The sequence below is a fragment of the Bubalus bubalis genome, chromosome 21 (assembly GCF_019923935.1).
Source record: "Bubalus bubalis isolate 160015118507 breed Murrah chromosome 21, NDDB_SH_1, whole genome shotgun sequence".
NCBI classification, from domain to species: domain Eukaryota; kingdom Metazoa; phylum Chordata; class Mammalia; order Artiodactyla; family Bovidae; genus Bubalus; species Bubalus bubalis.
The window spans coordinates 52,292,525-52,318,178 of NC_059177.1; the positions used below are offsets into that span (position 1 = coordinate 52,292,525).

The following is a 25,654-nucleotide window of genomic DNA, read 5'->3' on the forward strand; positions in this document are numbered from 1 at the left end:
TTGCTATGGTTACATATTTATGATTTTATTTTGGTTTATTATTGAGGAGTTAAATCTTACAACCATGGAAATAAATTCTAAACCAGATGGGTAAATCCTGGTGATGACTTTTGCTTGGGTCAAGGGTTTAATGCTCAGCCACAGCCAGGTGAATAGGCCCTGATTGTGGGTAGATGGGTGATTGGATGGTAATGGGAATACATATCTTTTGCCAGCACTTTGCTTGCTACATGTGCACACATGGTTTCTTGTTTGCAGATTGGTTATCCTCTTTTGTGTTGCAGTTACACCTTAAGCATTTTTTATTATGAAAAACTTCAAACGTTTGTACAAGAGAGAATGGTATAATTAATACCCTTTGCTCTTCCCAGTGTACTCATCAAGCTTCAGCAGTTATTAATGTTTTGCCATTCTGGTTTCATCTGTCTCCTACTCTTCTGTTGTTGCTGCTGTTGCTACTGCTAAGTCGCTTCAGACCTGTCTAACTCTGTGCAACCCCATAGACGTCAGCCCACCAGGCTCCCCTGCCCCTGGGACTCTCCAGGCAAGAACACTGGACTGGGTTGCCATTTCCTCCTCCAATGCGTGAAAGTGAAAAGTGAAAGTGAAGTCGCTCAGTCGTGTCCGACTCTTAGTGACCCCATAGACGGCAGCCTACCATGCTCCTCCATCCATAGGATTTTCCAGGCAAGAGTACTGGAGTGGGGTGCCATTGCCTTCTCCGCTTCTGTTGTTACTGGAATATTTTAAAGCACCCCAGGTATTCTATCATTTCATACTTACAGAAATAAGACAGGCTTTAAAAATAACCACAATATCATTGTCATATCTAGTGCCCGTGCATACATTCTAAGTTGCTTCAGTCATGTCCAACTCTTTGTGACCCCATGGATTGTAGCCCACCAGGCTCCTCTCTGTCCATGGGGATTCTCCAGGCAAGAATCCTGGAGTGGGTTGCCATGTCCTTCTCTAGGCATATCTAGTGCAACTGGCAGTAAATATTTAATGTTATTTAGTATACTGTCCTTGCTCATTTTTTAAAAAAAAATCAGGATCTAAATAATCATATGATTCCTAGATTTCAAATCTCAATCTGTGATAGTCTCCTTATACGTTTGCTGCATTTTTTTGAAGACTGGTAGTTATATCAGGCCATTTACCCCACCTCCTTCCTGCTAGTAGTTTTTCAGTTACATATTGTATCATGTTGGCCGCAGGTAGGGGAGGGCAGGTACCTGGTTGGTTTAATTTTAGTGACGTCAAAATTAATCATCAAATTCTAGTGTAGTTGGCTTGATCCATTCATTACAAAAGTTCCTCATCAACCTTTCATCTGCTAGGTTTTGCTGCCATTGATGATTATTGCATTTATTAGCTAAAATTCTCCTATAAAGAACAGCTATTACTCACCATCTGTTTGATTGCCCTGAAACACAGACACACGATCAAGACTCTAGTTTGAACACTTCTGTTACTCTTTATTTCATGATGCAGCCCCGTCTGTTGCTAGGCAGATACATTTACTATTACACTAAATCAAAATATGTTTCTCTGAAACTTTTTATTCTTTTTCTCCCAGGTCTGTGTCAGTTCAGTTCAGTTCAGTCGTGCCCGACTTTGCTACCCCATGAATCACAGCACGCCAGGCCTCCCTGTCCATCACAAACTCCCGGAGTTCACTCAGACTCAAGTCCATCGACTCAGTGATGCCATCCGGCCGTCTCATCCTCTGTCGTCCCCTTCTCCTCCTGCCCCCAATCCCTCCCAGCATCAGAGTCTTTTCCAATGAGTCAGCTCTTCGCATGAGGGGGCCAAAGTACTGGAGTTTCAGCTTCAGCATCATTCCCTCCAAAGAAATCCCAGGGCTGATCTCCTTCAGAATGGACTGGTTGGATCTTCTTGCAGTCCAAGGGACTCTCAAGAGTCTTCTCCAACACCACAGTTCAAAAGCATCAATTCTTCGGCGCTCAGCCTTCTTCACAGTCCAACTCTCACATCCATACATGACCACTGGAAAAACCATAGCCTTGACTAGACGAAACTTTGTTGGCAAAGTAATGTCTCTGCTTTTGAATATGCCATCTAGGTTGGTCATAACTTTCCTTCCAAGGAGTAAGCGTCTTTTAATTTCATGGCTGCAGTCACCATCTGCAGTGATTTTGGAGCCCAAAAAAGTAAAGTCTGACACTGTTTCCCCATCAATTTCCCCTGAAGTGATGGGACGGGATGCCATGATCTTCGTTTTTTGAATGTTGAGCTTTAAGCCAACTTTTTCACACTCCACTTTCACTTTCATCAAGTGGAACTTTTGAGTTCCTCTTCACTTTATGCCATAAGGATCGTGTCTTCTGCATATCTGAGGTTATTGATATTTCTCCCGGCAATCTTGATTCCAGCTTGTGCTTCTTCCAGTCCAGTGTTTCTCATGATGTACTCTGCATATAAGTTAAATAAACAGGGTGACAATATACAGCCCTGACGTACTCCTTTTCCTATTTGGAACCAGTCTGTTGTTCCATGTCCAGTTCTAACTGTTGCTTCCTGACCTGCATACAGATTTCTCAAGATGCAGATCAGGTGGTCTGGTATTCCCATACCTTGAAGAATTTTCCACAGTTTATTGTGATCCACACAGTCAAAGGCTTTGGCATAGTCAATAAAGCAGAAATAGATGTTTTTCTGAAACTCTCTTGCTTTTTTGATGATCCAGCGGATGTTGGCAATGTGATCTTTGGTTCCTCTGCCTTTTCTAAAACCAGCTTGAACATCAGGAAGTTCACGGTTCACGTATTGCTGAAGCCTGGCTTGGAGAATTTTGAGCATTACTTTACTAGCGTGTGAGATGAGTGCAGTTGTGCGGTAGTTTGAGCTCTCTTTGGCATTGCCTTTCTTTGGGATTGGAATGAAAACTGACCTTTTCCAGTCCTGTGGCCACTGCTGAGTTTTCCAAATTTGCTGGCATATTTAGTGCAGCACTTTCACAGCATCATCCAGGATTTGAAATAGCTCAACTGGAATTCCATCACCTCCAGCTAATAAATATTTGACTTAAAGAGCAAGGGCTCTGCAGTCAAACAGCCTGAATATTTGGCTCTGCCACGTTACTAGCTATAACTTAAGTTTCTTTATTTGTGAAAATGGGAACACAAATATGTAGTATACTCTTCTTAGATCTGAGGATCAGATGAGCTAGTTGTATGTAAAGCATTTAATGAAATACCTGGAAAAATGGGAAATATTCTGTTAGCTACTTATAATGGTGCTGGCAGTCTAATTGGCTGTAAGATAGTAGTATACATAACATGGTCCGGTTACTAAGAACTTAGCCTTCAGCTCTTTCTGTTGTGATTCGTTGGCTAGTACTAAAAATGAATTTCAGCATTTATGCATAATGTCTTTTGAAGGTTATTTGGTAATGGTTATACCTTCTCCTACAATTTATTAATGAGGAAAATAAAACAGGTAATTTAAGAGATTTAACTCAAAACAGAGAAAAATGTAGTGAAACTCGTTTGTATATAATAAGCCCTAAAATGTTCAAATTACTGCCCAATTATGGGTTTTGGAAAACAGATTACTTTAACTGGAGAACATAATTCAGTTCATGCAAGTGTTGCTGGAGGCTAATTTGGAAGACCAATTTAGAAACATTTCAGGTATACATACTATTGTTAACATTTGGGATGATATTCTTAGCTTTCCTCACTGACTAGAAACTCTTCAGTGATACACTGGAGATCAGCTGTGTTTACAAAGGGATTTCTTGTTTAAAGAAGATAACTTTACTATCTATATAGACACTCCACATTAAAATAAAGTTTCAACTATTTGGGGATATAAGAGTAATTGATGAATATGACATGGGAGAGAGAAATACTGTTTTGATCTATATTTATTTATATAACCAGAGATAGCTTTGAAAAGATGCCATACTGTGAATATTCTTGCTGTAATTTTAATAACATTTAAAAAATAACATTTAATCTGTATACATGAAACTCTTATCAGTCAAAACTCTGTTTGAGATACTATGCTAGTTGAAGATGTGGGCTTTAGAGCAAATGAGAAATAGTGCCTATGTTTATCAAGTCCGTTGGCACTAGTTCAGGTTAGTATATTCATTCCAAACTGCTTTGCCTAAAGTTTCCAGGCCTTTGATTAAAAGCAGTGGTATTCATGGCTATTTTTTTGTCCACATAAATCATATATATATTTCTCATCAGTGTTTTTATTCACTTGTCCTCGTGAGTTCCATTACTTGGATGAGAGGATGGCAAATGTTACAATTTATGACTTGTATGGCTTGTTTTTTCTACAGGTCAGTTTTGAGGTATTGACCTCTTTTCCTTTGAGAATTGTTTAAAATGAGAAAGCTAAAACCTGATATTATTGTTAAGAAATTTCTTTGATTCAAAAAGTAATGAGAATTTATGCTAGGAATGGGACTGGCAAACCCAAGGAGATTGTACAGTAAGGACAAGATGTTATTGATACGTTTGTCTCTTTGTAATTTACACTGTTTTGAGGAAAACGGACACAATAAATGCGAATCAAGACTATATATGTGATTGTCATTCTGCAAAGTTTATGATGTAGGAGGAGGGTGGCTGGAGCTGTAAAATTTTGCTTCTTTCCTAATATTGGAGATAATCACTTAGTACTTGAGAAGGATTCCTTGCCAGTATTTCCTATGGCTCTTACTTGGGCCTTGGTGTGTATAGCAAACCAGTTTTCTCCTGGAGAGCTCAGAGTACCACTTGAAGTCAACCTCTGGGCTAAGATGTTACGAGCAGTGTTATGAAATACTAGCCTTCCGTTTTGTCAGTTATCTTCCTTCCCTTTGTTATCAGCCAGTTCTCTCCTTTCTCTTGAGTTTTCATCTCTTCACAATACTACCTCTGTAATTTGATGGAATTCCAGTTGAGCTCTTTGAAATCCTGAAAGATGATGCTGTGAAAGTGCTGCACTAAATATGCCAGCAAATTTGGAAAACTCAGCAGTGGCCACAGGACTGGAAAAGGTCAGTTTTCATTCCAATCCCAAAGAAAGGCAATGCCAAAGAGAGCTCAAACTACCGCACAACTGCACTCATCTCACACGCTAATAAAGTAATGCTCAAAATTCTCCAAGACAGGCTTCAGCAATACGTGAACCGTGAACTTCCTGATGTTCAAGCTGGTTTTAGAAAAGGCAGAGGAACCAGAGATCAAATTGCCAACATCCACTGGATCATGGAAAAAGCAAGAGAGTTCCAGAAAAAACATCTATTTCTACTTTATCAAGTCAATAAAGCAGAAATAGATGTTTTTCTGGAACTGCCAAAGCCTTTGACTGTGTGGATCACAATAAACTGTGGAAAATTCTGAAAGAGACAGGAATACCAGACCACCTGACCTGCCTCTTGAGAAATTTGTATGCAGGTCAGGAAGCAACAGTTAGAACTGGACATGGAACAACAGACTGGTTCCAAATAGGAAAAGGAGTACGTCAGGGCTGTATATTGTCACCCTGTTTATTTAACTTATATGCAGAGTACATCATGAGAAATGCTGGGCTGGAGGAAGCACAAACTGGAATCAAGATTTCCGGGAGAAATATCAATAACCTCAGATATGCAGAAGACACCATCCTTATGGCAGAAAGTGAAGAGGAACTAAAAAGCCTCTTGATGAGAGTGAAAGAGGAGAGTGAAAAGTTGGCTTAAGGCGCAACATTCAGAAAATGAAGATCATGGCATCCGGTCCCATCACTTCAGGGGAAATTGATGGGGAAACAGTGGAAACAGTGTCAGACTTTATTTTTTTGGGCTCCAAAATCACTGCAGATGGTGACTGCAGCCATGAAATTAAAAGACGCTTACTCCTTGGAAGGAAAGTTATGACCAACCTAGATGGCATATTCAAAAGCAGAGACATTACTTTGCCAACAAAGTTTCGTCTAGTCAAGGCTATGGTTTTTCCAGTGGTCATGTATGGATGTGAGAGTTGGACTGTGAAGAAGGCTGAGCGCCGAAGAATTGATGCTTTTGAACTGTGGTGTTGGAGAAGACTCTTGAGAGTCCCTTGGACTGCAAGAAGATCCAACCAGTCCATTCTGAAGGAGATCAGCCCTGGGATTTCTTTGGAGGGAATGATGCTGAAGCTGAAACTCCAGTACTTTGGCCCCCTCATGCGAAGAGCTGACTCATTGGAAAAGACTCTGATGCTGGGAGGGATTGGGGGCAGGAGGAGAAGGGGACGACAGAGGATGAGATGGCCGGATGGCATCACTGAGTCAATGGACTTGAGTCTGAGTGAACTCCGGGATTGTGATGGACAGGGAGGCCTGGCGTGCTGCGATTCATGGGGTCGCAAAGAGTCGGACACGACTGAGCTACTGAACTGAACTGAATTTTATACTCTATTTATTATAGAGTCGAGTTCAATGCCTACCTGAATACAAATTTAGAAAGATTTCAGGTAATGTTTTTCTAGCTGAGGCTCTAGGATCCCCAAGAGTCCATTAGTCTCTTTAAAAAAAAAAATTCTTAAAGGATGAAGTATTCTGTTGAGGATATTTAATATTTTTTCACATTTTATTATCTTATGTTTAAAAATAATTAAATTTTTGAAATAATTTCAGGCTTATAGAATGATTTCAAAAGGAATAGGGATTTCTTATATACCATTCATCTGGATCCCCCAAATATATATAGCACAGGGAACTCTGCAGAGTGTCATGTGCCAGCCTGGATGGGAGGGGGCTTTAGGGGAGAGTGGATATGTGTATATGTGTGGCTGAGTCCCTTCACTGTTCACCTGAAACTGCCACACATTGTTAATTGGCTATACCCGGATACATAATGTTTTCGGTGTTTAAAAAAAGAAAAGCAAAAAAAAAAAAATCTACTGCACTGAATGGAAAAGTAATACAGATTCACATGTAATAGCAAAGAAAAAAATATAAAGAGGCCCATGTGTCACTCAGATATGAGAAACACCAGCTTTAAGTATTTGAGGAATATTTGAGTTTTAGTAAGAAAGCATTAAAGATTAGGAAGGAGTCACTCTTTAAATCCTTTACTTATTAAAATCAAGATAAAATGCTGTATCTGATGTATGGTTCAGGAAATTCAATAAACTGAAATCCTGGATTGAGACATTCTAGGGCCTCACTTTTATAACCTTATATCTAGGATAAGAATTGTGTCTGATCTTAGGTTAAGTTCTTATCCATATTTTTCTTAAATGTTTCTGATGACAAGGAAACTAAAGTACGCAGTACAGAGGCACATTCCAGTTGCAGCTACCTCATATTTTGTTTTCATAAAGCAGTAAGAAAGACTAACAACTCAGTACCTAATCAGTGGCAAAGGAGCTGAAAAAAGCACTTCCCAGAAAAAAGAAAAAAATGCCAATGACCTATAGATATCTGTTAGGCTGGTAGAACTACAACTGGAGCTATATCTTAAGTACGTTGATGTGTAATTATATCCAGGGCTTTCAGCCCAGAAAAGGTAGAGAGGTATAATTTCCATTTGTGTATGTCTTTTCTCCTTTAAAAGCAATGTGTATGCCCATATAAGCACACACTTTTTGAAAGGATATGCAAAAGATAACAATAGTCGCCTCTAGGTAGATCTAATTTTAGTTGTATATCTTTTTGTAAATTTTATGTTTTTCCCTGTGTACATGTATTTTTCAAATAAAGGAAACTAATATGTTCTAACTTAAAATGAGGTAAAATCTGTCATTCTGTACTTTTGTTGGTCACAGGTCCAACTTTTGGAATTGTGCAAAAATAAGGCTATTTTATCTTCTAAGTTTTCTGATACTTTGAGATGCATTGCTATGGTCCTGTAACTTGTCTTTTTCCAGAGTAAATAAAATTATATCCTTTTAAGTATAACCATTTCCTGTGTAACATGGTATCTGAAATACATTTCCTTACTATCTGACTTGTTTATATTTATGAATCTTGTTGATATGGCCAAATCTCTCTCATTATACACGTCCTCCCTTTGGAAACTTCCTGTGTTTCCTGAGAAGTTGGTTAATTGGTCGATTTGAATAATCATGTCATTCTTTGGTTCTTTGAGCTTGCTCTGACAAAAAATGTTAATTAAATCTTTTTCCACGTGTGTCCTGTGACCTAACAGAGATTTGTCTTTGTGTTGACATGGATAGTCAAAATTCTTTAAATACAGTTCTTCAGTAAGCTGCAGATCTGCATACTGTACATTTTTGACAGAAAATTGGCTGCATATTCCTCTGGTTTTTCTTCTGTAGTAGATTTTCCAAAGAAGAAACAAGGCATTCTAGCATGATCTCATGCTGGAGAGTTAAATGCATGTTTTTGCATTATGTTTTTATGTTTTATGGCGAGGGCACAGGAGACTCAGTACTACCTGTGACTTCTTACCCCTATTCTATCAACTTTCCTTCAAACTTTCCTATTCTTTGCTCTTGACATTATATTATTTACCAAAGCAAGTGTTCTTCTATTAAAAACATTTGTGGCTGATTCCTACTATTAATTATGTCCTAACAATTTCATTACTGTCTTTAAAAAGATCTTTTAAAAACAATTCTTTGCATTCCTATCCTTCCACTGAACTAAGTTGCTTATCTTCCTCTTTGCTGTTATACTTGTGCATACTTCTATCCTTGTGTTTATTTGCTCCATTATGTTGGAGTTACTTTTAGAACAGTTATATTTTATGTTTACAGAGAACCATAAGAGCTGCTTGAGGGGAAGGACTCTGCTTTAATCACCTTTTCTCTCCATCACCTAGCACAGTGCATAACACTATCTTCATTGAATATTTGCTATGCTAAATGTAACTAAGGCTATGAAGGGACAGATAAGCCATATAGAATATACCTGGAGGTTGTATGTATCCTAAGCTTTAATAAAAAACTTACATTTCATTCCATTTTAAGTATTTATGATTTGTTTTTTATTCTTTTGCATGCTTTCTTGGCTGGATGACAATAGAGAAGAAGAAAATGAGGTAAGTGTAATTTAATTAGGTATTCAGTGATTATGAGATTGAAAACATTCAAAATTTAGCTATCATTTTGAATATGAAATGAAGTAATAGTTTTTGCTTAATTTTGTTTTTGGATCTGTAATAATTCATTCCTGTGAGGATGTTGTATATTTCATGAAAATGGTTTTTAAACTTTCAAGCTTCAAGACCTTTTGTCAAGGTAAAGGAAGCTGGCAACTTAAGACAGTTAATTTTTACTGTTTTTATGCACTGAGTTTCCGTGTAAGATTTAATTTGAACAGTGAATTCTCTTTCTTAAGAAATATTTGAAGACCACGGCTCTGTGATAATGCATGTAAAAATGTTTACTTTCCCACCTGAATGGTTACTGTATAATTTTTGAAAACTGATTTCAGATTTTTACCACGTTGAAGTAGAAAACTGTTCTCTTAAATAGCCAGAGTTGATTAAAGAACATCAATTAGAAAAATGTAGAGGGCAAGTGTACTATCTTTAATTTAGACTTGAGTTTGTTGCTGTAGACTTTTCTGATGTTTTGTCTACAACCGAGGTTAAGCCTTTAACTTCTGAAGCCCACCAGTTCCTTTGGTGGTTTGGCAAATAATGAAGGGTAGAGTCTTCTTAAATATATACTTTGTAGTTGTTGCTTATAGTAGGATAATACGATAAGTCTGCTTGGCCTGGGTATGTATGGGGTCCAGCAGATGTAGTGGTTATGTGCCAGGACAGTGATTTCCAGGAAGGCAGAAAGGCCTGGTTCTCATTTGGTTTGGTTACCTCATCTGTAAAATGAGTGAGGTGGGAAACTGCTCTGTACCAGCGGTTCCCCACATCTAGGAAGTCCCTCAGAATTGCCTGAGATGCTTGTTTTCAGAAAACAAAACAAACTTCTTTTTCACTTTAGAGCTATTGAATTGATATTTCCTGGAGTTTTGTCACAGATCTATATTTTCTACCAAGTACCCAAGCGACTCTCTTTTTTTTTAATCTATTTATTTGTGTGGCTGCACTGGGTCTTACTGCAGCACATAGGATATTTAGTAGAAGCATGTGAGCTCTTAGTTGTGGCATGCGGGATCTAGTTTCCCGATCAGGGATGGAACCTGGGCCACCTGCACTAAGAGTGTGGAGCCCTAGCCACTGGACCACCAGGGAAGTCCCCTCAAGTAGTCCCTTCAAGTGATGATTCTGTATGATGCCAGAAGACCACTAGTTGTAATGACTTAAGATGTTTCTTACAGGATAGGGACAAGAACAAAGTATTTTCATGATGGAGATGTTAGCTATTGCTGTCTATCCACATGTCCTCTTATAGTGTATGTTGAAATACACATTAGATTATTTTTAAAATTCTGCTTGGAAAATAGTTCTAAAACTGTAAAATCCTTTAAGAGACAATAAGAGTAGAAAAATATGGATAATTGTTGAAACTGGGGATGGGTACTTAGAGGTTTATTTAACTATTTTACCTATGGGTATGTTTAAAATTTTCCATAATAAAGAGGATTTTTTTTAATGCTTTTATAGCTTAATGAAATTCATGCTGTTTTTGTCATTAAAAAGGACTTTTCATTTCTCTGACATTGTAAACTGTGATGCTAGCCATTTAAATGTAACTTTATTGTAGTAGTAACTGCTCTTTTTGTTCATTCATAGGCAAAGATTGAAAATGTGCCGAAAACAGGTTTCATCAAAGGACCAATATTCAAAGGTGTTGCTTCTAGTCGATTTTTGCCCAAAGGCACCAAGACAAAAGTTAATTTGGAGGAACAGGGACGACAGAAGGTGTCATTCAGCTTCAGCCTTACAAAGAAAACTTTGCAGAACAGGTTTCTGACTGCACTTGGCAATGAAAAGCAAAATGATACTCCAAATTCCCCAGTTGTACCTCTTCAAGTAGACTCGACCCCTAAAGTTAAGACGGACATTGGAGATACATTATCTACTACAGAAGAATCTTCGCCACCGAAATCAAGGGTAGAATTGGGCAAAATCCATTTTAAGAAACATCTGCTTCATGTAACATCCAGGCCACTGCTGACTGCCACCACAGCAGTGGCATCTCCATCTCCTCCCATGGCACCATTACCAGCAGTCAGAGCAGAATCAACAACTGTAGACTCGCCACCCTCATCTCCACCTCCACCACCTCCACCTCCCCAAGCCACAACACCCTCATCACCAGCACCAGTAACAGAGCCAGTGGCCTTGCCACACACACCAGTTACAGTTCTGATGACAGCACCCGTAGATGTAGCTGCTAGAGCCTTGAAGGAGCCACCAGTAACAATTGTACCAGAATCATCAGAAGTGGACACTAAACAGGACCCTGTATCTAATAGTTCAGAAGAACACATAACTCACAGTTTGAATGAGCAAGCAGATATCCCTTCACAAAAAGAAGATTCCCATATTGGGAAGGAAGAAGAAACTCCAGATAGTTCTAAAAGTAGTCTGGGCTCTAAAAAAACAGGTTCTAAGAAGAAATCCTCACAATCTGAAGGCACCTTTCTTGGTTCAGAATCTGATGAAGATTCTGTACGGACTTCCTCAAGTCAAAGATCGCATGATTTAAAATTTTCAGCAAACATTGACAGAGAAAGAGATTCAAAGAAGAGCTTAGCAACTTTAAAAAGTGAGGATTTAGGGAAATCTTCACGATCTAAAACAGAGAGAGATGATAAATATTTTAGCTACTCAAAACTTGAAAGAGATACTCGGTATATATCTTCTCGCTGTAGAGAGAGAGAACGAAGGAGGAGCAGATCTCGGTCTAGATCTGACAGAGGCTCTAGAACTAGTTTATCTTATTCTCGGTCAGAACGATCCCATTATTATGACTCTGATCGTCGCTACCATAGGAGTTCCCCCTATCGAGAAAGGACTCGCTATTCTCGGGCATATACAGATAGCAGGGCGAGAGAGAGTTCTGACTCAGAAGATGAGTATAAGAAGACATACTCAAGGCGCACCTCATCTCATTCTTCCTCTTACAGAGACCTAAGGACATCATCATCCTATTCTAAGTCTGACCGAGACTGTAAAACTGAGTCCTCTTACTTAGAGATTGAGAAAAGAGGAAAGTATTCTTCCAAATTAGAAAGAGAATCCAAAAGGACTTCAGAAAATGAAGCAATGAAAAGATGTTGTTCTCCCCTCAATGAACTCGGATTCCGACAGGGGTCATCATATTCCAAGCATGATAACAATGCTTCCCGTTACAAATCTGCCCCTTCAAAACCTGTATCCAAGTCTGATAAATTTAAAAATTCTTTCTGTTGTACAGAATTGAATGAGGAAACCAAACAGTCTCATTCTTTTAGTTTACAGACTCCTTGTTCAAAAGGTAGTGAATTAAGAGTGATTAGTAAAATTCCTGAGAGAGAGAAGACTCGGTCTCCATCTCCATCAAATCGATTAAATGATTCACCTACTTTTAAAAAGCTAGATGGATCACCTGTTTTTAAGTCTGAATTTAGAGGACATGATAGCCATGATAGTATTAAGGAAGTAGACTCTTTATGTAAAGTGAAGAATGATCAGTTAAGAAGTTATTGTCCCACAGAATTAAATATAAATGGGTCTCCAGGGGCAGAATCTGATTTGGCAGCATTTTGCACTTCTAAACATGACACTGTTTTGATGTCTTCTGATGATAGTGTGACTGGATCAGAGGTATCCCCCTTGGTCAAAACATGCATGCTTTCATCAAATGGATTTCAGAATATTAATAGATGTAAAGAAAAAGACTTGGATGATACTTGCATGAAGCATAGTAAGTCAGAAAGCCCATTTAGAGAAACAGAACCTCTGGTGACACCACACCAAGATCAACTCATATCTTTGCCAGTTATGACTATAGATTATTCCAAAACAGTTGTTAAAGAACCAGTTGAGGTGAGAGTTTCTTACTGTAAAACCAAAGATTCAGATATATACTGTACTTCAAATGACAACCACCCTTCTTCATGTCATTCCGGAGCTGAAAATATTGAGCCTTTAGTCACGAAGATGTCTTCAAATAGCTTTATGAATGTGCATTTGAAATCAAAAACAGTTATATGTGATAATGGAAATCTAACTGATCAGCACTCAAAATTTGCATGTGGAGAATATAAGCAGAGTGTTGGTAGTACTAGTTCAGCTTCTGTTAATCATTTTGATGATTTATATCAAACTCCAGGGAGCTCATGTATTGCTTCATCTCTTCAGAGTCTTCCCCCAGGAATAAAAGTGAACAGTTTAACTCTCTTGCAGTGTGGAGAGAAGATATCTCCAGTTTTGGATGCTGTGCCGAAGAGTAAAAACTCAGAGTTTTTAAAGCATGCAGAGAAAGAAACAGTAATAGAAGTAGGTAGTGACCTTCCTGATTCAGGAAGGGGATTGGCTTCATGGGATAACAGGCATAATAATGGACTGTCTGAGAAATGTGTGCAGGAGGCTCACGAAGAAGGGAATTCTTTATTGCCTGATAGAAGAGGAAGACCAGAGATCTCTTTAGATGAAGAACGTGGAAGAGGACATGCACATACTTCTGATGACTCAGAAGTTGTGTTTTCTTCTTGTGATTTGAATTTAACTATGGAGGACAGTGATGGTATAACATATACCTTAAAATGTGACAGCAGTGGTCATGCCTCAGAGATTGTATCTACTCTCCATGAAGAGTATTCTGGTTCTTCTGAAAGTTCAAGTGATGAAAGTGATTCAGAGGATACAGATTCTGATGATAGCAGTATTCCAAGAAACCGTCTTCAGTCTGTTGTGGTTGTGCCAAAGAATTCTACTTTGACCATGGAAGAAACTAGTCCTTGTTCTTCTCGGAGCAGTCAGAGTTACAGACACTATTCTGATCACTGGGAAGATGAGAGATTGGAGCCAAGGAGACATTCATATGAGGAAAAATTTGAGAGTATAACAAGTAAAGCCTGTCCTCAAACTGAGAAGTTCTTCTTTCATAAAGCAGCAGAGAAAAATTCCGAAATTTCTTTTATACAGCCCAGCCGAAAACAGATAGATAATCACCTGCCTGAAATTGCTCATCCGCAGAGTGATGGGGTTGATAGTACAAGTCATCCAGACATAAAATCCGACCCTCTAGGTCATTCAAATTCTGAGGAAACAGTGAAAGCTAAAATAGTTTCTCAGCAGCAAGAAGAGCTACCAGTTTATTCTTCTGATGATTTTGAAGATGTCTCAAATAAGTCTCGGCAACAGACTGCTTTTCCTAACAGGCCAGATAGTCGACTGGGAAAAACAGACTCAAGTTATTCTTCTTGTGAGATCTCCCGAGTGGATGGCTTCCTTTCATCAGAGGAGCTCAGAAACCTAGGGTGGGACTTGTCTCAACAAGAAAAGCCTACCACCACGTATCAGCAACCTGACAGCAGCTATGGAGCCTGTGGTGGACACAAGTATCAGCAAAGTGCAGAACAGTATAGCGGGGCACGCAATTACTGGCAAGGCAATGGCTACTGGGATCCAAGATCAGCAAGTAGACCGCCAGGAGCTGGGGTTGTGTATGATCGAATTCAAGGGCAGGTACCAGATTCCTTAACAGATGACCGAGAAGAGGAGGAGAATTGGGATCAACGTGGAGGATCTCACTTTTCAAGTCAGTCCAGTAAATTTTTTCTGTCCCTTCAGAAGGACAAGGGTTCAGTGCAAGCACCTGAAATAAGCAGCAATTCCATTAAGGACTCTTTGGCTGTGAGTGAGAAGAAAGATCTTCTGAAAAACTTAGACAGAAATGATATGAAAGATAGAGGGCCTCTTAAAAAAAGAAGACAGGAATTGGAGAGTGATTCTGAAAGTGATGGTGAGCTTCAGGACAGAAAGAAAGTTCGAATGGAGATAGATCAGGGAGAGACAACAGTGCCTCTCGGCTCAGCGCTGGTTGGGCCTTCCTGTGTCATGGAGGACTTCAGGGACCCCCAGCGGTGGAAGGAATATGCCAAGCAAGGGAAGATGCCTTGTTACTTTGATCTGATTGAAGAAAATGTTTATTTAACAGAAAGGTAAGCCAAATTAATACTTGTCTGAGAAGTTTTAACCTCTTTTTGTAGGAAAAAACTTAGCTTTCAGAAGTTAATATATGAGCTCAATTTTATGAAATATGTTGTGTGATAAAATGTAAATTAAAAAATCTAAAAAGTATATTTTTCTATTTAGATTTGGTGGTGTTAGAGTCCCTCCCTCAATTTTTTTTTCCTCTCAGGGAGGGGATATCTGCTTTTTTTTTTCCTCCCTTTACCTCTTTGGTTCTAGAAGTACATTAAAACCAAAGTATATAGAGCAGCCCAGTTTTTCTTAAATTTCTTTTTACATGTGAACCTGGAATAGAAAGTGGAACAAAGCTCCAGCAAAATAGTCTGATCTTAGAGAAGAAAAAAGTTAGGTTGGATTTTTTTTTTTTCTTCATTGTGAAGATTTTTGAAAAATATCTTTAGGTACTTTACAAACTAGAACTAGATTGAAACACTGTTCTTTTGTCATATTTTTAAATCTGATGCTAATAGATTAAACTTGGCAATAAGATGAGTTTTTAGGAAATAAATGGTAAAATCCCTCACATGAAATAAGGTATAATGAGAATAGGCTAATGAAAACATAATTCTCTAGAGCAGAGCTTCTTGGTCAACTTTCTTTCACCTCTTTCTGATAGTCTTAATTTTCTCAATGTAAATATATGTTGAATATGTGTTTAAAAAGTTTATAGTCTCCTAATCACCTACCTCCTTTTGGAAATTTCTCCTCTAGTTGAGAATCAACTTAGCCATCATCCCTTTAAGCATTCAGAATTTTTTAAAATGAAGACATTTTCCACTGTGGAAAAGGTAAAAGACTTCATCTTAACGTTAGACCCATCAGAAGTTTTTCCTATTTAAAAAAAAACACTTTTTTTTTTTGAAGGATAAAAAGAGCCTCTTACAGTAAAATTCATTTGTATCTAGTTGTAAATTAGGTTTAACTTCAAAATATTGACTATTTTAAGTAGTACTCCTTAGGTATTTTGTGAGTAGAGTCATGCAACTTACATGATCTTTGTACAGGAATAGAAATAAAATTAACCCAACTCTCTGGATTTTATTTAGCAGTGAGTTTCAGATACATATAAGACTATACACAATAAATTTGGTTGGTGAGAGGCATTTGAGGGCCTTCTAGAGGGGGAGGCATTTATATATATACACAACATTTGAAATCCTGGAGAGGGGCATGGCAACCCACTCCAGTATTCTTGCCTGGAGAATCCCTTGGACAGAGGAGTCTGGCAGGCCACAGTCCATAGGGTTGCAAAGAGTTGGACACAACTGAAGCGACTTAGTACATATGCAACATTTTAAAGTGCTTGACATATGCTGGGCATTTGTAGAACCCACTGAGAAAACAAGTTACTGTCAAGTATGAGCATTCTTATGTCTAGTGAAAATAGGCTTACATGAAAGAAATCTGGGCTCATTAGTCCTCATCTGGCCTTTTGGAGCAATGCAAAATAAAACTACTGCTTTTATATATAGCTTTTAAGTAGTTGCAAGAAGGTATTTTGTTTATCTTTGGTCATCTTTCTTCAGGCAAAGCATATTCTTATGTGTATTAATGAGTTATGTCTTAAATTGATCCAGATGAATTATTATTGCAACTTGGTGAAAAATGAAAACTCTCATGACCCTGGTTAGGTACTTTCTAAAACTGGGACTGTAGAAGAACTAATGTTGAAGGTGAAAGCAGATTAGTTAGGAGATTAAGACAGTCGCCTAGAGCAGCAGCTGTGCTCTTCACTTGTCTGTTAGTTGAAGAGTAAATCATAGTTCCCTGATCTTAAGAAAGGGAACTTAGTCATCTGTCCTTGAATTTTTTTTAAACAGGATTTGCACAAAAATGATGTTGCTGAAGGAGTCTCTAAAGGGTTTGATTGAGGTAGATTCTTGATTAAAAACTGTTTTTGTTTTTTTAGTTTGTTTGTTTTGTTTTTTAGCAGCCCCTTATCTTCCTCAGCCTAGTATCTCAACTATTATTTGTATAACCATGAGGACTGATTGTTTGTTTTTTTTTGACCACATGGCAGCATACAGGATCTTAGTTTCCCTACCAGGGATCGAACCTGTATCCCCTTGCAGTGGAAGCATGAAGTCTTAACCACTGGACCACAAAGGAGTCCATAAGGACTGATTCTTAAACTTAACTTTAATTAATCAGCTGTGTTATTACCTGATACTCATGAGTTTTCCAATTTTCCTCTGGAGCCAAATATGAGTACTAACTTGAAACTGCTCAGAATTTGAGGCTTAGATGACAAGGACTAGGAAAGAAGACGGAGAAGGCAATGGCACCCCACTCCAGTACTCTTGCCTGGAAAATCCCGTGGACGGAGGAGCCTGGTGGGCTCTAGTCCATGGGGTCGCTAAGAGTCGGACACGACTGAGCGACTTCACTTTCACTGCATTGGAGAAGGAAATGGCAACCCACTCCAGTATTCTTGCCTGGAGAATCCCAGGGACAGAGAAGCCTAGTGGGCTGCTGTCTATGGGGTCGCACAGAGTCAGACACGACTGAAGCGACTTAGCAGCAGCAGCAGGAAAGAAGGCGATAGACTTGAGCTTATCCCATCTTCCCATTTGCCAAGGCTGAGGTTGCCTCTCATCTATTTTGTAACACAGTTCTTTGTGTTTTCAGTCTCATAAATGCTTAGTGGTTCGACATTTTTTCTTTTTAAATGATTGACTGAACCAGAATCATTAAAGGGAAAACAAATGAAATTTGGCATTTTTTGACTGTGTATATTGTATCATTGCTAGGACATTTATTTAACCAATTTTAATAAAATTTTACCTAATAGAAAGAAGAATAAATCCCATCGGGATATTAAGCGAATGCAATGTGAGTGTACACCTCTTTCTAAAGATGAAAGAGCTCAAGGTGAAATAGCATGTGGGGAAGATTGTCTTAATCGTCTTCTCATGATTGAATGGTAAGTAAATCAGAATGCTCTGCTTTTGCTCACTTATTCTATTAAATGTCTCTAAATATTGAGAAGAATTATTAAGAGTAAAATTTTGACTTTTCTCCTCCTACCTACTGTTGAGTATTTATGAGCCATGAAATCTCCCATGTGAAACTAGAGATGAAAACTCCAGTCTCCAGTTTATAAGGAGACAGATTTCCCTCACATTGTGCATTAGATTATGATACACACTGAAAGTGCTCTGTAAGGTAACCCTAATGCTGATATAGCAATATTAATTTTTACCGAGTCTCCTTTTATCTCTTGTAAGGTTCATGTCCTGAGAAGTCAATGTTGGTATTTTTAAATTTTTACTATAAAATGAACTAAAATCCTAACATTTCAAAAGTGCTTAAAGTAAAATGTCTTGTTGTAAGCCTCAATCCCTCTATTTGTATAGTTTTTCCAGGTAAATTTTATGCCTGTAGCAGCAGAGGTAGACATTTCCTTTTTTGTGTGTAAAAATGAAATTCTTACTGTATGTACTGATGAAACTTTGTTCCCCCTCACTTGCCACACACGCTTTTAATATGTTTTGGAGACCTAGTCAGAGCTACATATTTTGACCTACCCAAATCTTCCCCTTGACTATATTGTGTATTCTATTCATAGTTAACGTGTAATTATTAATCTTCTATTGATAGACATTTGGTTCAGTATTTTTCATGTAAATAGTAAATATCTTTACATTAAAAAATGTGATTTTTAAAAAACAATCAGAATGAAAATTGTATCATTTTTAACCATCAAAAGATTATTAAGGTGCTTTATAGTATAAGGGGGCTTCCCAGGTGGTGCTAGTGGTAAAGAATCCACCTGCCAGTGCTGGAGATGCAAGAGATGCAGGTTGCATCCCTGGGTCGGGAAAATCCTTGGAAGTAGGAAATGGCAACTCACTTGAGTATTCCTGCCTGGAAAATTCCATGGGCAGAGGAGCCCGTCAGCTTTGGACTATTAAGAATTCAGTAAATTTTTTATTTTATTCCAGAATCCATTATGGAAGAACCTTGCTTCTTCATGTAGTGCTTACTCTGAACAAGGATGTGTTTAACGATGACTTTGGTTTTGCTTACATGTAGCTCAAGTAGTTAGCTACATTCAAAAGATGAAATTAGTGATGACTGGAGTTGAATATAAGAGAAGGTGCACCGATTGAGAATAAGTTAGCTCTGCATAGTCGTCAGAGTGCCGCAGGCTTCCATGCAGTCTGGAAATGTGTCTTAACACTGAGGGAGGGGTAGTGACTAGTTGAGAGACTGTATTTTGGATACCATGTGTTTAACTAACAGTGTAGGCACTCAGTTCTAAGGAGTCCCTTCATGATGGGAAGAATTATTGACGAAGGGTCACTTGGAGGTTTACCACACATATGCTGATTATGCCATAAAGATACAGATATATTTACATAATTCTAGTGAATACGTTTTTGGTTCTTTTGCTGCTTTTAAGAATTAATTTTCTCGCTGTCTCTTTTCAGTTCTTCTCGGTGTCCAAATGGGGATTATTGTTCCAATAGACGGTTTCAGAGGAAACAGCATGCAGATGTGGAAGTTATCCTCACGGAAAAGAAAGGCTGGGGCTTAAGAGCTGCTAAAGACCTTCCTTCGTAAGTTAGGTTTAGGAAATTAAATAGAAATCTCTTCTCTATATATATGAGAGAGCAGTTTGTCCCTTGTGATGTTTGGAATAGGCAAGTCCTTCTTAGTCTGATAGTCACATTACCTTTAATTCCAGGTAATTACCAAGTATTTGTGTAGACCCCCAAAATCCCCATGAAATTCTGTAAAAAGGAGTTAGGACAGAATCTATAACAGTGAGTCTATGTAAGTTGGGATAAGAGTGGTGAAGAGTATCTAAGGATATTAGAATAGAGAATTAAAGCATACTTGATAAACAGTAAACATTTTTGAATGAATAAATGTTGCCTTCTGTCTAACTCATGTTACTTTTATATGTAATGTAATAAAACAGTTTATTTTCTACCATATTCAGTATTTCCTTTAGCCACTAATTTTTTCTACATAGTATATTTAAATATTCTTATGAAAGTTGATTGTCTTTTTCTTTAAAGTTAAGTATATATAGATTACATGTGTTTATGATGGAAGAATTTTTAAAAATACATCAAAGGAATAAAGGAAGAAAATAAAACAGTTGCTGGCTTCTGGTGACTAAAGCACAGCTATTCTTTCAGAATCCTAAGCATATGGCTACACTTGAATGGGAATTGGAATGGGGTGAGGGGTTTTAATCTTTTTGTTGTGAGGATTCAAAGCAACCAGGTACTTTAGTTTTCTGACAGGAATCCTCATGTATCTTTTGAAAGGTTGGAATTGATATTCATATCACTCTGTCTTTTTAAGAACCAATCAGAAAAACATGTTTCATTTAAAAAAAAGTAAATAGTAGAAACGTCATATTTCTCTTTTTACAAAGTATTATCACAATATCTTGGTTCATAACCATTTTTAAATTGTTTCTTTGAAACATATCTCACCGAATCATCTAAATATATTCCATATCCAAACTCAGTGGATCCATTATAATATTTTAAATAATAGACAAGCTTCTCTTGTCTATTATTAGACATCACACTCAGTATTTCCCAGGGCAGTCCAGTGCGTTTCTAAAGTCACTAACTCTGATCTAGATGCAGCTTTTATTCTACTGAAGCTAGCCAGGTTTTTCTTTTGGAGAATCTTTTTTTTTAAATGTATTTATTTTTTAAAGAAACTCCACTTTGTACATAAACTTCTGTTATGGGCTAGTAATGGATACTATTGTCTTCTGGCAGAGTCTGCACTAACATAGCTTCAACTTAAATATAAATTCTTATTATATGCAACAGAGACTATTCGTTGGCTCAGAAATCCATTTCTTTTATGAAGAAGGAAATGGGAGAGGAGAAAGTCTGTGACTGGTTCACATAGCAGGTTAAAATTTCCTGAAGCTCTTGAGCTTTCCTCAGCTACTCACAAAGAACCCTGCTTTGGTAAAATATATTGGGACTTAATGTTGCCATGTTTCTGACACCTTCACTCATGTAACTTCCATATGCTGATGGTAATACCAGTTTTATAAACTTCTGATTCCAAGCTATTTAGATGTTCACTTTTAGAGTATTCCCACTTAACAAGGACATACTGTCAGATGTGCACAGTGTAAGTAGGTATTTGGAACAAAACTACTAGTTAGTGTTAAAATATGACAGACTCCACCAAAAAAACAAGCAAATCCCTACCAAACCCTCCAGTTTTAGGTTGTAGGAATGGAAGACAATGCTGTCCAGGTTGAACTAATGTTGTTGTTGTTGTGTGTTTAGTTGCTCGGTCATGTTCAATTTTTTTTGTGACCCTTTGGACTGTAGCCCACCAGGCTCCTCCATCCATGAGATTTTTCAGGCATGGACAGAGGATCCTAGCAGGCTAGAGTCCAAAGGCTGGCAAAAAGTCTGATACAACTGAACAATTCAGCATCAGCAGATGTTGGGCAGCTTATCACCTTTGTCTAGTTACAGAAATTTCTGTCACCCCTAAAGGAAACTCCTTAACCCAATCAGCAGAATCTCCTTGTTGCTCCCTCTTCCCAACCTTTGGCAACCTCTAAATCTGCCATTTCTGTGGATTTAACTATTCTAAGTATTTGTTTCCGGCTTCTTAAAGAAAGTTTTAAGCATAGCATTTTTTTAGCATGGCCCCCCTCCCCAAAAAAAGAAATATACTGATTGCAAATACAAATGATTTGCATTTTTACATTTAAAAAGTCTCTTGGGTATTTGTTGCGGTTCAGTTGCTTAGTTGTGTCTGACTCTTTGCCCACCAGGCTTCTTTGTCATGGGATTTCCCAGGCAAGACTACTGGAATGTGTTGCCATTTCCTACTCCAGGGGATCTTCCTGGACCAGGGATGGAATCCATGTCTCCTGCATTAGCAGGTGGATTCTTTACCACTGAGCCACCAGGGAATGCCAGTGGTTAATGTTAGGGTATGTTCGTTTATTTTTTTGCTTTGTGTCTTGGGGGGATCTTAGTTCCCTGACCAGGGAATGAACCCCAGGCTATAGCAGTGAAAGACCAAGTCCTACACACTGGCCCAGGGAATTCCCAGGGCAAGTGTATTTTGCAAGGATTAGAGAAAACTTCCAGGTAGGTCATTTCTTGTCAGAACTTGGGAGTAAGGCATAGAGAAGTATTTGTTTACATGGAGGTAATACTTGAAATCATTGGTGAGAATGAGCTTTTATAAAGGGAGAGAGAAGAGACTGAGAATTAATACCTTCAATAGAGAAGAAACAGATGAGTAACTACTAAAGAACAATCAAGAGTAGAAGCTAACTGAAAGAAGCCAAGAAGAGAGCTTAATCATGACTATTGATAAATGTTAGAGAAAACTAACAGACTTCTTTTTCTCTTTTTGGCCAGGAACACCTTTGTCCTGGAATATTGTGGAGAGGTACTTGATCATAAAGAGTTTAAAGCCCGGGTAAAGGAGTATGCACGAAACAAAAACATCCACTACTATTTCATGGCCCTGAAGAATGATGAGGTAAGTGGCATGAATATGTTTGTTTTGAAGCAGATCTGGAAATTGTTGAGTTTGAAAGGGGTCATTGGTATGGACTATAATATCAATATAATATTGCCACTGAAATGTAAGTGGCAAAAATAAGGAGCTGAACAATGTGTATAGTTTTTTTCTATTTGCTTAAAAAAAGGATGAGGGAGAAATATTTGCATGTATATGTAAATGTAAACATGCATGTTTCATACTACAATTCTTAAAAATCATTGATGTCTCCTAAAGAGCTTTTGTTTATGTGGATTATATTTATCAATATATTAAAAGCTGAGAAGTTGAAAATATTTTTTTATTAAACCATTTAAAAGTGACAATAGTTCAGTTCAGTTCAGTCGCTCAGTCGTGTCCGACTCTTTGCGACCCCATGAATCGCAGCACGCCAGGCCTCCCTGTCCATCACCAACTCCCGGAGTTCACTCAGACTCAGTCCATCGAGTCAGTGATGCCATGCAGCCATCTCATCCTCTGTCGTCCCCTTCTCCTCCTGCCTCCAATCCCTCCCAGCATCAGAGTCTTTTCCAATGAGTCAGTTCTTCACATGAGGTGGCCAAAGTACTGGAGTTTCAGCTTTAGCATCATTCCTTCCAAAGAAATCCCAGGGCTGATCTCCTTCAGAATGGACTGGTTGGATCTCCTTGCAGTCCAAGGGACTCGCAAGAATCTTCTCCAACACCACAGTTCAAAAGCACCAATTCTTCGGCATTCAGCCTTCTTCACAGTCCAACTCTCACATCCATACATGACCACAGGAAAAACCATAGCCTTGACTAGACGGACCTTAGTTGGCAAAGTAATGTCTCTGCTTTTCCAAAATCACCATCTGCAGTGGTTTTGGAGCCCCAAAAAATAAAGTCTGACACTGTTTCCACTGTTTCCCCATCTATTTCTCATGAAGTGATGGGACCAGATGCCATGATCTTCGTTTTCTGAATGTTGAGCTTTAAGCCAACTTTTCACTCTCCTCTTTCACTCTCATCAAGAGGCTTTTTTTAGTTCCTCTTTACTTTCTGCCATAAGGGTGGTGTCATCTGCGTATCTGAGGTTATTGATATTTCTCCCGGCAATCTTGATTCCAGCTTGTGCTTCTTCCAGCCCAGTGTTTCTCATGATGTACTCTGCATATAAGTTAAATAAGCAGGGTGACAATATACAGCCTTGACGCACTCCTTTTCCTATTTGGAACCAGTCTGTTGTTCCATGTCCAGTTCTAACTTTTGCTTCCTGACCTGCATATAGGTTTCTCAAGAGGCAGGTCAGGTGGTCTGGTATTCCCATCTCTTTAAGAATTTTCCACAGTTTATTGGGATCCACAAAGTCAAAGGCTTTGGCATAGTCAATAAAGCAGAAATAGATGTTTTTCTGGAACTCTCTTGCTTTTTCCATGATCTAGCGGATGTTGGCAATTTGATCTCTGGTTCCTCTGCGTTTTCTAAAACCAGCTGGAACATCTGGAAGTTCATGTATTGCTGAAGCCTGGCTGGGAGAATTTTGAGTATTACTTTACTAGCCTGTGAGATGCGTGCAGTTGTGCGGTAGTTTGAGCATTCTTTGGCATTGCCTTTCTTTGGGATTGGAATGAACACTGACCTTTTCCTGTCCTGTGGCCACTGCTGAGTTTTCCAAGTTTGCTGGCATATTGAGTGCAGCACTTTCACAGCATCATCTTCCAGGATTTGAAATAGCTCAACTGGAATTCCATCACCTCCACTAGCTTTGTTCGTAGTGATGCTTTCTAAGGCCCACTTGACTTCACATTCCAGGATTTCTGACTATAGGTGAGTGATCACACCATCGTCATTATCTTGGTCATGAAGATCTTTTTTGTACAGTTCTTCTGTGTATTCTTGCCACCTCTTCTTAATATCTTCTGCTTCTGTTAGGTGCATACCATTTCTGTCCTTTATTGAGCCCATCTTTGCATGAAATGTTCCCTTGGTATCTCTAATTTTCTTGAAGAGATCTCTAGTCTTTCCCATTCTGTTGTTTTCCCCTGTTTCTTTGCACTGATCACTGAGGAAGGCTTTCTTATCTCTCCTTGCTATTCTTTGGAACTCTGCATTCAGATGCTTATATCTTTCCTTTTCTCCTTTGCTTTTCGCTTCTCTTCTTTTCACAGCTATTTGTAAGGCCTCCGCAGACAGCCATTTTGCTTTTTTGCATTTCTTTTCCATGGGGGTGGTCTTGATCCCTGTCTCCTGTACAATGTCACGAACCTCTCTCCATAGTTCATGAGGCACTCTATCTATCAGATCTAGTCCCTTAAATCTATTTCTCACTTTTACTGTATAATCATAAGGGATTTGATTTAGGTCATACCTGAATGGTCTAGTGGTTTTCCCTACTTTCTTCAATTTAAGTCTGAATTTGGCAATAAGGAGTTCATGATCTGAGCCACAGTCAGCTCCTGGTCTGGTTTTTGCTGACTGTGTAGAGCTTCTCCATCTTTGGCTGCAAAGAATATAATCAGTCTGATTTCGGTGTTGACCATCTGGTGACGTCCATGTGTAGAGTCTTTTCTTGTGTTGTTGGAAGAGGGTGTTTGCTATGACCAGTGCATTCTCTTGGCAAAACTCTATTAGCCGTTGCCCTGCTTCATTCCATATTCCAAGGCCAAATTTGCCTGTTACTCCAGGTGTTTCTTGACTTCCTACTGTTGCATTCCAGTCCCCTAAATGAAAAGGACATCTTTTTTGGGTGTTAGTTATAAAAGGTCTTTTAGGTCTTCATAGAACTGTTCAACTTCAGCTTCTTCAGCGTTACTGGTTGGGGCAAAAACTGTGATACTGTGATATCTGGGGCAAAATTACTGTAATATTGAATGGTTTGGCTTGGAAACGAACAGAGATCATTCTTTCGTTTTGAGATTGCATCCAAGTACTGCATTTCGGACTCTTGTTGACCATGATGGCTACTCCATTTCTTCTAAGGGATTCCTGCCTGCAGTAGTAGATATAATGGTCATCTGAGTTAAATTCACCCAATCCAGTCCATTTTAGTTCGCTGATTGTTAGAATGTCGATGTTCACTCTGCCATCTCTTGTTTGACCACTTCCAATTTGCCTTGATTCATGGACCTGACAT

The 25,654-nt window shown here is 38.5% G+C and overlaps 1 protein-coding gene across 10 annotated transcripts in view; it reads left to right on the top strand.

Annotated features, from left to right (window-relative positions):
• The window catches only part of SETD2 (SET domain containing 2, histone lysine methyltransferase), an 83,066-nt gene that overhangs the window by 14,600 nt on the left and 42,812 nt on the right, over positions 1-25,654 (top strand). For 9 of the 10 annotated variants that reach the window (XM_025272219.3, XM_044933889.2, XM_044933890.1 and 6 more), the window contains exons 2-6: positions 8,953-8,992; positions 10,649-15,009; positions 17,832-17,963; positions 19,474-19,602; positions 22,417-22,540. In XM_025272219.3, the coding sequence (XP_025128004.2) occupies positions 8,953-8,992; positions 10,649-15,009; positions 17,832-17,963; positions 19,474-19,602; positions 22,417-22,540 (4,786 nt within the window). The remainder of the gene's footprint in view (positions 1-8,952; positions 8,993-10,648; positions 15,010-17,831; positions 17,964-19,473; positions 19,603-22,416; positions 22,541-25,654) is intronic. The other variant, XM_025272223.3, reaches the window with a different exon arrangement.